Below are 18,228 nucleotides of genomic sequence, written 5' to 3' on the forward strand. Positions count from 1 at the left end.
AGCTGTGCGACCCATAGATTTTATTCATGTGGTTGAAAAGTGAACCAGTTTAATATTTTCAGAATGTCATCGCTTTTGGGACTAACTGTGGCTATTATTGGCTGGCTACTATCTACACGTTCAAAACAGATATTAACAATTCATAATTTGTGTAACGTTACATTCATCTGGCTAACGTTACCGACTATGTTGTCCGTAACGTTTATTTACTTGGTGCTGCATTCAAATGCTCTTCCGTAGTCGTTACAAACGTTTCGCGCTTTTCTGCCTTTTAAATAACAATAAATTACAGTTTATATGGTGCATACGGAATGTCGTATTCTTATTTGTCTATGTATTTGCCCCATACATTGTAGATATATCCTTGTAAGTAATTTTAAATTCTCGACGGACGCTCCCATATAATCTGCACACATTAGTTTGTGAATTTCCGATAGTTTGAATGCAGCAGGATGCCGGGGCGTGGCTTCACAGAGAGCAGTACTCCGTGCTGAAGGCTCAAGTCTTCGTGGAGGCTGGGAACAACAACTACAACCCGCTGCCAGAAACCTCCCCGGACCTTCAGGACACATTGGAGAACCAGGACCGATCCAGGCTGGTCTGGGAGGAGAGTTTAGCTGCCGCTGCTGCCTCCCTTATCTGTTTAACTGAAAACTGTGAGACGGAAGAGGAACTGGCCACATTGTGTCGCACATTCTGACAACGATACAGTGATTAAAGGCGGGTTTGTGCCTCACGGTTATACGGTAGGTTTTGTTAAAACGTGCATCTAACAGTAGGCCACAATAGACCAAACTAACGTTAATGCATTTGGAGAAATTCGCCTTGCAGGGTTAGGTAAAGTTAGAAAGATATTGACAGATTCGGACTTCCCGGTTCAATAAATCGTTAACGAAACGTTGCTAAAATACAAACGATACTTCCCTGTAACCGTAGTGAGGTAGGCAACAAGCTACAACCTCAATTTAATTAAAACGGGCTGGTTTACGGACTCCTCCGAGCTGGACAATCGGCATTGGTCTCAATGAGCGGCTGGCTGCGAGACGAGTGCGCAGGGACCGTCTACAAAGTGCAATGCCGTAAATACTTCCTACAACAATATTCAATAGCTTCACTGTCATGCAATATAATGTAACCGAAATCACTTCACACATCAATGGGCTCCTTCCTGTTGTACTACAAGTGTTATTTTGAAAAAATATGATTTTTATCCATTTTTGTGAATATTTATGAAAAATAATAATCAATAGCTTTGCTGTTGATAAGTGTAGCATGACCAAAATCACTTCACACATAAATGGGCTCCTTCCTGTTGTACTAAAAGTGTTATTTTGAAAAAATTGTGATTTTTATACATTTTTGGGAATTGTTATTGGAAAATCTTTTCAATAGATTCACTCTTGTAGTGTCGTGTGATCGGTTTAACCACCAGGGGTCGATTTGGGTTGTACTACAGCAGTAATTATTGAACCTATGTTTTGTATTGTGTATGTCTTTTAATAAAAATATAGTACCACATACATCAAGATAAGAGCCATCATAAGTAGTTCACTTGTTTAATCATAACAAAGAATATACACATATATTGTCATGCTGTAACAACATTGTGATTATTTTTGATACAGTACAATTTAAAGAAAAAGGAAAAATAAATGTGGCAAAACAAATACTCGACTTTATGCATGTTTATGCACCTAATTTTGACCCAATGCACAATGCCAAGGGGTGTCTTTTTTTGGTATTTGTGCTGCTGTGATTCCAAGGCACTGCATGTGAAACCATCTTGTGCAAGTTCCACATTGAATCTACATGGGGATAAACACCATAAACATATAAAAAAAATGTCAACTTTAGGAAACCTGTAATGCGTGAAAGTTAACAATATCTGATGACTTTAATATTATCCCTTGAATCGCACTCGAGGTATATCCAGATTATCCACAACTCAGATTATCTGTTTATCTCGGAAAACAATTTAACATTAAGTCTCACCCAAACAGCATCAACAGCAGTTTTGGGCAGGTCCTCATTTCCACAGAAGGAACAGAGCTCATCCATTGAAACTGGAAATAAATATAAATGTAAAAGTATATTAGTGTCAAGTTTGTTTGAACTTTTTAAATAATTCTTTGAATATTTCGAACAATACCTGATCCTTTCAGAATTTCTTCAGCCATTTCTCTTCTTAATTTTTGAAGAGATTGTTTTGATGAGTCGATGTTAAAAGTCTGTGGAATGTTTGGAAAGTCCATCACCGTCATCTTGGCCATCTGTACGAATGGAAAAACAACACACCTTGTATGAATTTACATAGTAATACAGCATATTGTTGTATCTATCATAAAGACAACATGTTGCTTAGAATAACCTGCATGACAAAGATCCCACAACTGGTGTCATCTTTCTGGCAGGTGTGGGTTATCTGGCCAGGCTGCCACTTGATGTTCACCCAGTCCTCCTTTCCAAGACTATTGCGGCGCATCTTGAAATACTGTCTACAGGATGAAAGGAAAACCATTTTGGTTTACATTTGCACTTATTCTTTGGCTTTACTAAAGGTTTGCATAACCTTATTTCCCATAATCTAATAAATAATTACCCAAATCTCTGGCCAGCCTTTCTGGAGTCTTCAACTTCATTTGACCCTTCCAGAGGATCAACTACAAAAATGTGCTTTGAAGGGGCATGAAGATACTGTTTTAAAAAGTAATATATTGTTAAAGCATGTTGTAACCGTTGCTTCCCAATAAAAAAGTCACTACGGTTGCTGAAATGTTTGTTCTGATGCATGTCATAAATAACAAAGTCGTTTCCAATATAGGCATTTTATTTCTCTGATAATCAGAGTTCCACCACTTTCTCTTCAGTTATCCATTTTCTCCATAAACCAATAAATCATAACATTTGCATTCGTTAAATGTGCACGGTCAAAAACTGTTTGCTTCTGCCTATTAGCAACCACCTGTGTCCAATGACCCCACTGATTATATTACCTGTGGCCTGACTCACACCGGCACTACGCCCCCATGTGGTGAGAGGTTGTACAAAAACAACAAAATGGCTCTTACACATGTCAAATATTTTACAAACAACAGTAACAATGATAATGTAATCAGCTCAAAATCCTCAAAATAATCACAACCACAGTTGACAAATTGATAGCAACATTGAAAGTATATTTACTGTACAAATGAGAATCACAAGTGTGAGTAAATAAAGAAACAACAGCTATATTTTAACATTTTTACTTTAAATTCATTTTAATCAGATTTGTTGAAATTGAGTTCCACAATATGGGGTCATACTCACTCTAAGAGAGTCAAATCTTAAGAGTAGCAGTAGGGACAATCAATGGGATCGTGTTGGATGATCCAAGTGCTTTGTTTGGACAATAATTGTTTTGTTTTTTTCATTATGATAGGGATGACGACCATGAAGACATTTAAAACAAAATGCAGCTGCATGAGATCCCAATATCAGGCTCTTAAATCTGTCACTGTCTGTAAATGTATTAATTATAATTATTTTTAAAGTACATGAACTTTTATCAAATATTAATGTAGATTTAGTTGTATTTACTTGATTGTAGGTTGTTTAAAGCAATTGTAAGACTGATAACATTAAAATGCACAAACCATGAGCCATACATAAATGCTGTAAAGGCACATAGTGCCAGATGAGGAGCTGTATACTCACCACAAACTTCCAGTGCACATTCCTTATGTTGACGAATCCAATGGCTCCATCATAGTCATCAAATGTGACCTGACAAAATGCATACAAATAACTATTGTGCTGCAAAACAAAGATTTAATGTACACAGTATGCATTATGTATTTTAATAAGCGACAACCAAAAAAGTGGAAGCTGCTTTTCCAAATGTCTTGTTTTAAAAGAACATTACGTTAAAGATTATAATAACACTAGAAGGTGTTTATGCACACAATTTGATTTATTCAGTCTCTTATCTGAAGCTTGCTGACACCTCTACAGACTACAATACTGAATTGATAAAAGTATAATAAATGATTATAGTTGTACTCACCTTTTTTAACCCTTGCCTGGCCATCTGCTCTCTAGTGCCGGACAAAATTATACCCATGGTAAAGTGAGTCATGAGGTATAGTCGGCCAGCAGGATCCATAGAATTGAGGATGGCTTTAATGTAACATTCCATTACCTTTTGGAGAGATTGTCGGGAAAATGAATCACACAAAAATGTAAGGTACTGAGGAGGTTAAAGTTAAGTCATGTTTACTTTATGTGACACTTTGATGGGTTTGGCTGACATCACACTCTGGTACAACAACAATTTTAATGAGAAACTTGCCTCGCCAATGATGAGTTCATCTGGCCTCAAACTTTGAAATTCACAGTGCCGTAGGGTGAAATTCAGCTTCTGTTCAGCATGTCTTATAACAGCCACAACAACTTCAGTTGGTTTGCATGTCCAAAGGGCGTCAACCTACAACATATGGACAATAATCACTGTGTACAGCATTTGCAAACTTATTTCATTTGAGATTTGTCAGTACTCTAGCTGCAAAACATATTGCCTGGTACAGAAAGCTGGCATTGAATGAGCCCCCCTCATTTTATAATCATGACTATTTCTGACATTTTTAAAACAGTTGTGTTTTGGGATTAAAGAATATGGCCTCAAGCAGAACTGTGTCCTGGGGTGAACACACCTTTTCAGGCTCTATAAGTTACAATAACTTGATTTGTTAAGCGCATACATTTTATTTTGGGAATCTGCAAAGAAGTACCTGTGTTGCAGGCTTGGACCCTTTACTTGTGAGGTCATTGCTGCTGCTCTTCTGATCTGTGCTCTTCTGATCTGTGGTCCTCTTCTGGTCTTTGCCAGTCTTCAGAGTTGACTTTGCTCTCTTTGGAACTGGAACAGTTGGTGGAGCAGTGTAGTACTTGGACCTGGCAGTGTTGGGCTTTGCACCGTCTCTCTTTGCCCAACCCTCCTGAGATTGAGTGATGTCTTTTGGTAGCATGGGTTTAAGAAGCAACTGCTCAGAGAAGTTATGAGACATGATGTGTTCTCTGTATCTTCCCTGTAGAGAGCCAAACATTTTTCTGACAAAAGCCCCTGGTCTCAGTTGCCTCTGCTTTTTCAGAATTGACTGTTTAACAATCCCAAACCATCTCTCCACGTGGCAGTTTGTGTCCCTTGTTTTATTTGGACCAAAGGTGTCTTGTTCCGTGTCAGATGCATACCTTTTCAAGTTCCCCAACAGCAGACCACTCCAAAGGGGGAAAATGCCTCGGTAGCTCTCAAAAAGGACATCAACTATGCCTGGGCAGAAGTATGGGTTTTCTTCATGTGGGGTCTTGGCATCCTCTTTTTCAAGCTCTCTCTGTACCTCCTCCAAGACTTTCTTGAATTCAGAAGTGAAGGGAGATCTGCCAACAATTGTGTGGGCATTTTTCCTTTCTTCATCATCTTCCTCCCGAGCCAGGGGGCTTTCCTGTACCATTTCTGTGTCTTCCATGTTGGTGTTTTTTCATATTTTTTCAAAATAACACTTGTAGTACAACAAAGAGGAGCCCATTGATGTGTGAAGTGATTTTGGTCATGCTACACTTTTCAACAGTAAAGCTATTGATTATTATTTTTCATAGATATTCACAAAAATGTATAAAAATCATATTTTTTCAGAATAACACTTGTAGTACAACAAAGAGGAGCCCATTGATGTGTGAAGTGATTTCGGTCACATTATATTGCATGACAGTGAAGCTATTGAATATTGTTGTAGGAAGTATTTTCGGCATTGCACTTTGTAGACGGTCCCTGCGCACTCGTCTCGCAGCCAGCCGCTCATTGAGACCAATGCCGCTTGTCCAGCTCGGAGGAGTCCGTAAACCGGCCCGTTTTAATTAAATTGAGGTTGTAGCTTGTCGTCTACCTCACTACGGTTACAGGGAGGTATCGTTTGTATTTTAGCAACGTTTCGTTAACGATTTATTGAACCGGGAAGTCCGAATCTGTCAATATCTTTCTAACTTTACCTAAGTGTCTTGCAGCATGCTGTAACATAATAGCTGCTCCATGATTTCTATGGGACCTGCTGTCAAGTGAGCTGTCATCACGTGACCGCGGTCTATAGGAGTGCAGGTTGTTTATCTGTGCTCGGATCTGCATTCTTCTCCACCAGCCAACTGTTTGAAAACATGCAAACACAGTTGCCCTCGATTCCAGTGGAACATATTGGTGCTTAATGCCGTAGATGCTAATTGCTTTTGCATGCTGATGCTCACTATTTATGGCTTAAATCCACGTTATATGAGTATGTATTTTGATTCCACGTTGTATGCATATGATGGAGGTGTCATGGTGCAGGGGCATCTAAAGTAACAGCTGTGCTCTGCTGTGCAGCCATTACGCAGGGTTGTTGTTGTTAACAGGTACTTGCATGGCTGCCTACCACAGATTAACTCCATACTCTCTGTATGTGGCCCTGCTTGCCACTCAGTGCTCTTCACTGCTCTCTCAGTCCACTCACTCTCCTGTCTTGTCAACACAACAGCAGACATCATGGAGGACGAGCTGATGTTCAGCATGGAGGAGGTGAGGAGCGCCAAGAGACCCCCTGTCCAACGAAGTGCCCCCAACCAGCGGGCCTCTTCCCTCAGCGAATCCAACGCCAGTGACGACGACGACGACGACCACTTCATCTGCCCCATCCTGGACGATTCCGCCAAAGAAATCTGTCACTACCTGAAGAAGGCGGTCTACGCCCGGCAACTCTCAAACTCTCTTCCTAAGAGCAACTTTAAGTTCAAGGTGAGCGGTCGCCTCGCCAAATGCACAGCAAAGTGAGAAAATAAAATGCTGTGGGATTGTTTAGTTCTGCAGTTGTCTGTGAGAAGTGCTCTTTGCCTTATAAGGAGAGATGATCTGTGCATGCCTACGCACGCACGCACACACACACACACACACACATGTACCAGCATGTGTGTATCTATTTATTGAAGTGGAAAGCTGGTCTTAAAAACCTCTTAACTGCACTCTCGCCAAAGAACAGGAAGTTCCAGACAGCGGTTTTAAACTTTGTGCGATTATGTTGCGTATAAACACGTCTCTCACTGTTCAGCAGTGAGTGAGCTGTTCAAGGGCTCGCTTCAGTCTTATCGGAGCCGCTGTGCTCCAGCCAACTGCCAGGATGTGTAGTGCTGTTGTTTAAAGCAACCAAGCAATTTATGTGATTCAAACTGTTTGATTTTGCCATGTAAATGTCAGATATTTCTTCCTTGTTTGTTGATGAAAAGCCGTCCATTTTCTTTACCTTTCTGCATAGACTGAAACGGAAGCGTTGGCAGAACCTCGACTGTATAAGGTTTTGTCTCAGAGAGCACGGGTACGTGACAGATGAGTTATGTCTTCCTTCTCTCGCTCTTCACCAGTGATCATCTGTGCCTCTCTTTTTCCCAACATGCACTTTGACTTTCCTTTTCCGTCACTCACTCTCACGTCCTCTCTTCATGACTGATGTGTATTCTAATCATCCTCCCTTTCTTCTCACCGTATCTTCCTGTTTTATTTCATCAATCGACATAAACAAAGCCCATGCATGTTATACTGTTATTTCACAAAACTATGCTGTTTCGTTCAGGAGCAAAAAGTGTCTTTTTTTTGTTTTTTCATTGCCGCTGCGTTAATCTAAAATTAGTTTCAGAAAAGGGCTAAAATCCCAGAAAGCAATTGTAGCTAAAAATGTATTTTGAGCATGGCTGTGCACTTCAGCACCATACCAGGCTGCGCTATTTGACCCTAAACTCTTGTAACCAGACTGCAATGTTTCTGACAGCATGCAGGAGTTGCACACTCACAGCAGGTGAACGAGGTTTGACGTACGATGTGTCGTCAGCTTCTTGCCTCAAACAGACGTGAGACTCTTTCAGTTAAAAAAACCCCAACCTTTATATTTCTCTTCATGTAACTCCCTCGCTCGAAATATAGACATGTCCTGAACGCCTGCTGCACAGTGACCGGTGGTATACGAGGGAGACGTGCAGCACTGCGGGGTTCAGGGTTTGGGGTTACTGGGGCAGGTTTGCATTACCCCTGACACTCGATTCATGGGTCCTATACCAAGAAAGTTATTTCTTAAAAATGGCACGACTGCAGATGGCCGTGAAACATCATATTCATATTGAGGGAGCAGTAAATTATTTCAGTTGATGTTATGGAAGGAGACCTTGGTTGACCCTCATCAATACATTTATTCTGAAGCCTGCCTAATATTTAAACCCTGTGTATTAATTCATTAACTAGCTACATTTGCTGTGTGCTTTCTTTCCTGTTTGTACTGAAGATATTTGTGTTTTTCCTTCCTTCCCCTTCCCTTTCTCCTGATTTGCACGCTGCTACAAACTAGGGATGCACCAATCCGACATTTTCAGTCCCGATACCGAAACCGATCCGATACCAGTGTTTAATTAAGAAGCTGTACTCCTCACTGTGTGGAAGTGACTGAGATCATTCTTTTATGTGTAAGGCAGCAACACGCTTTACCTAAACATTGCGTTCCTATCTTTGTAAAACAAAATATAACAAATAAATAGATGGATATAAATGTACTTGTCGGTAAACGATGTTCATTGCAGGCTTCCCTAGCCCTCGATATAAGCTGATTAAATGCAAGTACTTTGAAGAATGAGCGAAAGCTGCTCAATGCAGAAACTGTGACATTTAATTTGCTTAATTAGTTCGCACAATAGAGGAGAGAAAGTGTTGTGCAGAGAGAGCACAAAAATACGCACCTGATAAGTTGTGTTTGCTCATTGCGACAGGACCATTGGAAACATGCGATCGAAAAGGCCAAAGCTATGCCCGACCCCTGGGCCCAGTTCCACCTGGAGGAAATCAAGACTGAAGCCTGCTTTCGTTACAGGTACAAGTAACTGTGTGGCTGTCAATCAAGACGGGAGGCTTTTTGACTTTTCGTAGCCGTAAAAGGACACATTTTTGATATACGATGGCTCAGTTCCATCAAGGGTACCATGCAGTAAACCATGACAGTTAGCCAGCATGCACACTACCAGGACCCTAGAACCAGCTCAGCAGTCATAGTCGCTCTCAGGGGCACAATGCAACACGCTGTAAACACAACACTGGCTCTTTGGCTGCTAATTGCTCCACTGTGTTCACCAGCGAGTCCTTAACTTTGTCTGTCTGCCTCTTGGTGCTGGGCAGGTAACATTAAAGGGGTTTATCAGAGCCCCCCCCCCCCTAAAAACAGATGCCTGTGAGATGATGCGGGGCTGGGAAACATTAGTCGGCCTTGCTATTCCCGTTTGGCTCATATATGGGTCAGTTTGAACTGTTGACAAACATTACTGCCCCTTCACCGGGCACATTGACGCCCTTCGGCCCGCCCAGTTCTTTTTTTTTTTTTTTTTTTTAAGATCTCGCACTGCAGCTGGGATTACTCGGGTGTTACCCAGATATTACAGCCAACATGGCGGCTACATGAACACACACACACACACACACACCTCTTGCAGAGCTCTCAGACGTGGGCCGCTTTATGTCAAGGCGTCGATACACAATTAGAATGGGCAGAACAGCAAGAAGAAAAATAATTCCTGTGCTTGTGACAGGATTGGGACTTGACTGTAGAGAGGAGGGATTGCCAGGAGCTGGGATTTGCCTCCGCTTCCTCTTTTCATGTGCTAATTTTACCCACATGTAACCCAACTCCTCAATCCATGTTTGTACCCCCCCCCCCCCCGTGGTCTCTGAGCTAGATGGAATGAATGTCACCGTGGTACGCTGCGTTCCTCAGGCTGAAACGCTTTGTTGGCAGAATAGAGTGCTGTTCCTGTTTCAATGGAGGAGCAGAGCTGAATACTGAGTTTGTAGTTTGAAGGCACTGAGGTTTGAGCTGGGAAGACTTGCAGCTGCACCTACACTTCATGCAGTATTTATTAACTCAGGACACACCCCGCCAAGCCAAAGCAGACACACTGTGTGTAGACACACAGTGTTTACACACACATTTGTATCGCTATATCGGCTGCATGAGTTCCTCCCTGATTACATGAATTTAACCCTCAATCCAAAAAGAAATGGCTGCAGAGACAAAGTGCTGTATCTTTTGTGAAGAAACACGAAAGCACACACAACTCCTCTGTTTCATTTTTCTCTCTTTGTTGGTTTTCCGCGGAGGGGAAGCCAGATGCTTTATGGGCCTCCGTGATAAGAATTCATAACGAGCTGTTGACATAGGAACTCCCTCACAGAGGGCAAAGAGTAACTTGGCTAACGAGAGTTTCAGGAACTGAAGTCAACTCAAAAGAGACAAACAAGTTCTGCTCAATGTTGTAGGCCGGCATCCAGTGTGAGTGATTTGTAACGTAACGGGTGGAAAACAAAAAACAACAGTCGGATCACTTTATTTTGTGCAGCAAACAGTCCAAAACACAAAGTTCATAGTGCCATTAAACACAGACACGCATCAAAACCTCACATTTAAGAAGCTGTCCTTTTCAGAATAAAACACAACTTTGAGTCTACAGTCATGCCAGCAGCTCTGCGAGGCTGTACTTTGGCTTTGAGTGTGTTATTAGATGGATTTTATTTGATGTGAATTCAAAGAGCGTCCATCATTTAAATTCACTGTCCCTCTTTGCAGGTACAATGCCATCACAGGAGAGTGGGCTCAAGACCAGATCCACATCAAGATGGCTGCCCAGGTATTACTGCTCTTTAGAAGGACTGTATTGTCGCCATTAAAAACGAATTCTTATCTCTTCTCTTATTCATTTCTCACAGCCGTTTGGGAAAGGGGCCATGAGGGAGTGCTTCAGAACGTAAGTTGAAGTATTTTTCTCATCCAGCGGTTAATGCCCTCGAGTTCTGGTAACGGAGGCCTTCGTGGTCTCAGTGTGAAGAGAGCAGAAGAGTTCTGTCTAAGCGGTGCAGGTCCACATTCCTCACATTTCTTGCACCGACTCCGGAGGCTAGCTGCTGACTAATTTAGTCATTTCAGAGCCAAAGATGGTACGGAAAATATCACAGTGAAGCAGCTCAATACAGTCCTCCGTGATGGCACAGGGGCTTTAGTTGTTTATTGTTTTGGATGAAAGACAATAGAAGCGTACAGCGTTGTCACTGCTCCGCTGTGTTGTGTTTTGGCTTCTGCATGCCCCTGCAGAATGAAAGAGAGACGGGATAATGGTCTTATTGTTCGTGCTTGAACCTGAGTTATGTGGGAAATGTGAAAGAGAGGCATCCATCAACCTCCCACTTTGGCTGTTTGCTGTTTGCAGTATCTCACAGAAATATTCCACTGTGACAAAACCTTGAGCATGAACATAAATCATCCAGCTCTTACAAGATAAAACAAGAAAATTATGGTATGTGGTCCCTGTGTACATGCAGTGTAAACTGTAGAGCATCGACATGTATATGTAAATAAGAACTGGACGTAGTCACCGTGACGTCATCCATTGGTGTGTGGACTACGGTTTTGAAGTCTTTAGTTTGGCATTTTGGCCGTCGCCATCTTGGTTTTTGCAACCAGAAGTGACACAAGAAGGCGGAGCTTCTGATTGATGTCATCCAGAGGCTGCCGCCTGGTTTTGGAGCAGTTTTGTGTACATCTGACATCAGTTCCAGTTGATGCCATGATAAAATGTGGCTTTAGTTATGTATATTTATAAAGGTCTCTATCTGTGAGTGAACTGTGAATACATTTAAATTGAACTGAAATGCTGCTCACTAATGCAATATCTTATTTATTTTCCCTCCAGGAAGAAGTTGTCAAATTTCTCACACAGCAGCAACTGGAAGTCAGCATTTAATTACGTGTCCAAGAGTTACATGCAGACGGTGGACAGAAGTGTTTACTTTGAGGACGTCATGCTGCAAATGGAGGCCAAGCTCTGGGGAGAGGAGTACAACCGCCACCGACCTCCCAAACAGGTACAGAGAGAACATTAACAGATGTGCTGCCTAGTTCATGGGACGGGACAATCCTCTTACCCTCCTTGTTTTCATAATATTAAATATTTTAATCTTAGATTTAGGGCTGAAACTAATCTTTCTTTTCATTATCAATTGATTTGCAAATTTTTTCATTTAAGCAATTGATCGTTTAGTCTATTAATTGTCCAACAATTTTGAAAAAAGTGTTTTGTCTGAACAAAAGTCAAGAGGTATTCAGTTTATTGTAAAATATACAACAAAGGGAAGCAGCATGACCTGCCAACTGAGCAGCTGTAACCTGAGAATGTGTTGTAATTTTTAAATTATTCTTATAATATATTTAAATTTATAATTTCTCTCTGGTGAATGTATTCATCATCATTTCAGCTCATCATAATAGAAGGACAGTAAACAATGACATTGAATTATTTCCCAGTCATTAGCTGGAAAACAAAAAAGCACTCAAGCGTGTACAACATTGTATCGTAAAGTTTGACTTAAAATGATGACATGTACATTTTATACGTGATTAAAAATGATATTAAACCTTTTTAATATTTCTTCTTTTTCACACAGTCTTTTCAGCACTTAGGAGTCTTAGGAGCGGGTTACAATGCATCTCACGGCACATATTGTTTGTGCATGTGACAAATAATCCATTGTGACATTTGCGTGACGTAACCATCTGTACTGCTGTAATGTGAGTGTTGCTTACCGCTCTCTAATCCTCAGGTGGACATCATTCAGATGTGTGTGATAGAGATGACGGACAGACCAGGCAAACCTCTCTTCCACCTGGAACATTACATCGAGGGCAAGTACCTCAAATACAACTCCAACTCTGGCTTCGTGAGGGACGACAACATCCGACTCACCCCACAGGTACAGCTGCGTCACCTTTTAGTGTTTATACATGTTCGAGCTAATGCTCAATGAATAACCTTCATTTCTTTTTGCATCCATCAGGCCTTTAGTCACTTCAGTTTTGAGCGAGCGGGCCACCAGCTGATCGTGGTGGACATCCAAGGAGTGGGAGATCTCTACACTGACCCTCAGATCCACACAGAGAAGGGGACGGACTTCGGAGATGGCAATCTGGGTACAGTTCCCCTTTGATGTTGACAAACTGCTGCTAGATACACGTGTGAAGTTCTAAATTATGGTATTTATTGTTAAAACAAATCGTGCCTGTGTTCCAGGTGTGCGGGGCATGGCGCTGTTCTTCCACTCCCACCTGTGTAACAAGATCTGCAAGAGCATGGGCCTGACGCCTTTTGACCTTTCCCCTGCAGAGAAGTCCCAGCTGGACTGCACCAACAAACTGCTTGTAATTTTAACATTTTTATAATAATAAATAAAGTGTCAGCCAGGGCCGAAAAATCAGCAGTAGGTCAGGGTAAAAATAGTTCATAAGATAATAATAATATATAAAAATGTGGAACAAATGTCACTAAGATTTAGAAACTTGTAGATGGCAGACCTCTGCCAAGGCTGTTTTCCCATAAGTGAACAATAAGGGACGACAGTAGGTCAGTCTGTGGAGATGTGACTTGGAAACTGGAGGATCAAGTATGGAGTGTGGGCTGGTAGCTGGAGAGGTGCCAGTTTGCCTCCTGGGCACTGCCGAGCTACTCCAAAATTCAATGGGTTCGTCCTTGGCCCGTGCTACACATTTCTACCAGGTTTCATGAAAATCGAGCCAGTAGTTTTCCCGTAATCCTGCTGACAGAAAGACAAACAAACAAAACAAAGTTCCCAGTTGCCATGATTAGTCACGAGTCCGACCGGCTTTGGGACCTTATTTCCTGTAAGATGGAGCGATCTCAACAGAATATGCAGCCTGAAACACTAAAAAGAAAGATAAAAGGATGAAAAGGGTGCTGCATTATGTTTTAAACATCTTACAAATAGAATTACAGTCATACAGTCATTTCCAAAACTCGCTCTCCAACTCAGGATTAGCATAGGACGGATGCTTATCTTCAGTGTATTCTGCTTGTTCTGTTGCTGTTCCATCAAGATTGATCTCGTTGTTTTTTAATCTATCTCAGAAGTCAGCCCAGACGGTGCTGAGGGGCTGCGAGGAGCCCTGCGGTTCGCCTCGTGTTCGCACCATGTCAGGCAGCCGGTCGCACCCGCTGCTGTCCCGCCTGTCGGACACGTCTTCTGTGGACGAGAGCGACGTAGAATCGATCCCCTGCTCCCCTCTCACGCTGCCCTGCTCCCCGCTAGCTCCACATGGATTCATGGGAAGGTCCCCTCTCGGTACGGTGTCCATGAACAATGTTCTTACACACTGCACGTGTATAACCGTACATTTCCACCATTTAAATAGTTTTGTAATGTTTCTACATTTTACAGGCTTTTCATTTATCGGAATGAGCGAACATGAAAGAGCCAATAATAACAACATCGGTGAGAACAAGGTGAGCAATAACTCATAACCAAACTGTAGTTAAGTCAGTATACCTCAGGTCCATGTTGAGTCCCAAGAGCTCCATGTTTGCCGATGTAAAGTCTCTATTTTTGTCCTTTTACATTACATTCGTATCTGTTTTCATAAAAGATTATGTAAAATCCAGGTAAAAGAAGCTAAAAATATGTGTTGGAGTAAACTTCATCCGTCACTTAAATACAGTATCAACATTTCCACCTCTAGGCGGCGCTGTATGCTACCTACTAACTGAACACCCCTCCTCTTTATAAGCGCGTGGGATAACTGCGGTTGGCTTCAAGTAACTTCAAAATGTGAAGGGTTCTCTAGAGCCGGTGTTTGGTTTGTACGTTCTGGGATACGGTAGAACAATGGCTGTGCAACATGGAGAAAACATAGTTGTGAATATTGTATTCCATTTCAGCCAATACATTCCCAAAATAGTACACACTGTTTCTTGAAAGAACTTAATTGACATGCACCTTTCAAAAACAACGTTACAAGGTGCTTTGCATGGATTTACAATTAACTTAAATCCGGCCATTAAAGGTACAAACATAAAATTGCCTCATTAAAACAGGACAAAAGAAGGAAAAATAGAACAAATGAAACAGATACGGGAACTGGAAAAATCAAACACAGGATTTAAGAAGTGATGTAAACGTTTTGTCTTCTTGCATTTGTGATTGGAACTGTCTGAAGGCGTCCGATTGTGTTTTGGTTTTGATCCCTTAATACGATGAATTGCAATAATCTAGACGTGATGATATAAATGCACGATCTGAAAGATGTGATTTCTGAGATGCTTCTCGGCTCACATGAGTCCCTACACTGATCTCTAAAATGTGTTTCTGTCCGTAGGACTCTGATAGCGGCGGGGACAGCGGCTACCCCAGCGAGAGGAGGAGTGAAGGAGACCCGAATGACCACGTAGACGGGGTAAATGTTTACGTCTGACTTGTGTTTGCTTTCATTTTGACGATTGAGGATTTTTTTTTTTATCAGTACGTCAAAAAGATTCAGTAAGTCTGTAAGGCTAAGAAATGTGTTTGTGTATGTCTGGCATTTACCAAGTCGACATTTTAGATACGTGAATAGTTATTATCTTAAACAAACATCATTTTTAAACCCTGACATATTAGACTCCTCTTGTTCACTCTCCTCTGTCCTTCAGTCCTCTCAGCAGCTGTTAGTCCACATAAAGTCTAAATGTAGGTTTTATAAATGCATGTTGTATTGTCACTCAGGCCCGTCATCGCAGCCAACGAAATTATTCGGAGTCGGATGAGGACAGTTTCAGACGGGTAAACAAACGTAGAGACACCAGTGCGTAAATGTCCTAATCATCATCATCACCATGATCAAATAATCCTCCTCATTTCCCTCATCCTTGTTTTTCTTCACTTTGTCTGTTTATTCCTTTACTTTTTTTTTTCTCATGACTTAATTCAACAGCAGAATCAGTTCCTCACCTTCCCTCTGATTTAGCTGCTCCTGCTCTTTGTGTTCCCTCATTAGAGGAAGATGGTAGCTTCTCCGAGATTCACTCCAAACTTAGATTCTGACAATGCCGACAACGAATGGGTGATTATTTGCATGGAGGCTTGTGACCGCCGAGCGTTTCCCTGTTGTTGTTTTATTACTATTCATCAAGCATGACTCTCTCGAGTTACATTTGATTACACAGGCTGCCACTGTTTCCGCCTTTATATTCAAAGTGAATGAAAACAGCCTTAAAAAAGCAAAATACAAAGAAATAAAAACTGACATTTGGAACCGAAACACCATCTACCTCTGTTTCACCAACTCCACCCTCTTGCTAATGACAATACCTGTGTGTGTGCGCGCTCATGTTCCCATGCGTTACCGTTCCTCCTCCTTCTTGTATATCTTGACTTGTCTTTTCCTGCTCAGCTGACGGAGGAGAAGTGGAGCTTCTACCATTCGTCTCGCGCTCACGTCCACCGGTCCTCCTGCGTGGCCACCGAGGTGGAGCGACTCGACGCTCTGATGCAGAAGAAGACTGGCCAGTCGATCCTCGGCAAGGTAAAAGATCAGATTGTTTGGCTGAAATCTGGCTTTCAAGGTGTGTTTCATTTGTTGAATGTATTCTGGATCACCTTCCTCCCGATCCAGGTCCACCTGGCGATGGTGCGGTACCACGAAGGGGGTCGCTTCTGTGAGAAGGACGAGCAGTGGGATCAGGACTCGGCCATGTTGCACCTGGAGAGGGCAGCGCTGTGCGGAGAGCTGGAGGCCATCGTGGCCCTGGGACAGTGCTGTCTGCAGCTGCCTCACCACATACTGCCGGAGATGGAGCTGGAGGTACCACGCTAAAGTTCATTTAGCCTTTTCCCGTTTTGTACAGTGTGAACCCTTGTGTTTTAATATGTCTGTGTTGTTGGCAGGATAGCGCTGGAAACAAGATGAAAGGAATTAAGTATCTGCTGCTGGCTGCGGAGGCCGGGGACAGATCTTCTATGATCACAGTGGCCAGAGCCTTTGATACTGGGATCAATCTGTCAGCTGACAGGTCAGTGGTTGAGTTTTAAACTCTGGAAAGCTGGACTTGTATTATGAATGGACTTGTGGGTAAAGATAAGATATGATAACACTGCCCCCTAGAGGGATTTCTAGATCTTTCTTTTGTTAAAGTAAAGGAAGATGGTGCTATTTTTAATGCTGAAGGTTTTTATTGTTTTTCTTCTTTTTTTTAATTATCCAGAAAGCAGGACTGGGAGGAAGCGATTCACTGGTATGATAGTGTGCTGAACATGACGGACTACGACGAGGGCGGAGAGTTCGACGGGACACAGGACGAGCATCGCTACCTGCTGCTGGCCAGAGTGGCTGAGATGTACCAAGTGGGAGGCAACAAGCTCACCGCAGACCCACAGAGAGCAGGTCGGACTCCATGCTGGCTTAACAAACCTCCATGTGTCGAAATACACTTCAATATACCTGCGTCATTTTAAGGAATAGTCCTCTGTAAACCTAGAAAAAAATACCATGGCGTCATGAATTGATGTATATAATTGTCTGTGCCTGCATCCTAACGGCTCCCACCGTCCTTCTCTGCAGGTGATCTGTTTACAGAAGCAGCAGAAGCTGCCATGGAGGCCATGAAAGGCCGACTGGCTAACCAGTACTACACGAAAGCTGAAGAAGCCTGGGCGCTAATGGAGGAGTAATTTTAGATACACGTTTTTATCACAAAAAGGCCGCCGGAGTTAATTTTTACATGAATGGTTACAGTTTACATATTTATATTGTATAATATTATCTTTTTGCGCTGTGTGTGTGTGTGTGTGTGTGTGTGTGTGTGTGTGTGTGTGTGTGTGTGTGTGTGTGTGTGTGTGTGTGTGTGTGTGTGTGTGTGTGTGTGTGTGTGTGTGTGTGTGTGTGCGCGCGCGCGCGCTTTCAACCTTCTATCCATCTACCCAATCAGACTTAAATGTGGCTGCATGAAAGAGAAGGTCTGAAAGATCAAAATAAAGAAAATAGTTTACTTACTTTGCGCTACATTCATGTTAGAAGAATGCATGTTTAAATATTCTCTGAGCATAAAACTGTTAAATAAAGTTTGCTTTTTATGGGTAAACATGTCACTATTCCTCCCTGTGTTCTTTCCCTCTCCAGTAGACAAGCGCTCTGTCGTTAAAGGTCTGTTCCAGGTGACTCACTTAAAAGTATAGTTCATTGTTACAGTGGAGTTCTCAGAGGTAAAAACAAATGTTTAAAAGCATTTCTTAATATTGAGTTCACTTTATTCAAAACTCTTCACATGGTTCTCGTTACAACAGAAATGCTGCTCTCATAACGGTTCATCTCAAATCCAAAATGCACT

General features: G+C 42.0%; 1 protein-coding gene across 4 annotated transcripts; it reads left to right on the forward strand.

Moving 5' to 3' along the window:
• The first annotated feature begins 531 nt into the window (after positions 1–531).
• eef2k (eukaryotic elongation factor 2 kinase) lies at positions 532–17,992 on the forward strand. 4 transcript variants are annotated; one of them, XM_079292717.1, is made up of 20 exons: positions 532–746; positions 6,543–6,799; positions 7,314–7,373; positions 8,809–8,909; positions 10,653–10,713; positions 10,793–10,830; positions 11,773–11,944; positions 12,680–12,829; positions 12,914–13,046; positions 13,147–13,274; positions 13,999–14,212; positions 14,309–14,373; positions 15,243–15,320; positions 15,629–15,685; positions 15,900–15,965; positions 16,296–16,427; positions 16,518–16,706; positions 16,790–16,914; positions 17,107–17,285; positions 17,463–17,992. In XM_079292717.1, the coding sequence occupies exons 2-20, from the start codon at positions 6,551–6,553 to the stop codon at positions 17,570–17,572; spliced, it is 2,307 nt and encodes a 768-aa protein (XP_079148843.1). In that variant the 5' UTR covers positions 532–746; positions 6,543–6,550; the 3' UTR covers positions 17,573–17,992. The 4 variants fall into 4 exon arrangements, with proteins under 4 accessions (XP_079148843.1, XP_079148844.1, XP_079148845.1 ...); XM_079292718.1 differs by lacking the exon at positions 15,900–15,965; XM_079292719.1 differs by lacking the exon at positions 15,629–15,685.
• Positions 17,993–18,228: the final 236 nt, after the last annotated feature.

Source organism: Melanostigma gelatinosum, assembly GCF_949748355.1.
Source record: "Melanostigma gelatinosum genome assembly, chromosome: 21".
Lineage (NCBI taxonomy): Eukaryota > Metazoa > Chordata > Actinopteri > Perciformes > Zoarcidae > Melanostigma > Melanostigma gelatinosum.

What these genes read in the sequence shown, in the direction of transcription:
- eef2k (XM_079292717.1), top strand. Translation starts at nt 6,551, where the DNA reads ATGGAGGACGAGCTGATGTTCAGCATGGAGGAGGTGAGGAGCGCCAAG. An exon ending in ACATCCGACTCACCCCACAG is followed by an intron (nt 12,830 to 12,913) that starts GTACAGCTGCGT and finishes TGCATCCATCAG; the next exon opens with GCCTTTAGTCACTTCAGTTT. An exon ending in ATGAGGACAGTTTCAGACGG is followed by an intron (nt 15,686 to 15,899) that starts GTAAACAAACGT and finishes TTCCCTCATTAG; the next exon opens with AGGAAGATGGTAGCTTCTCC.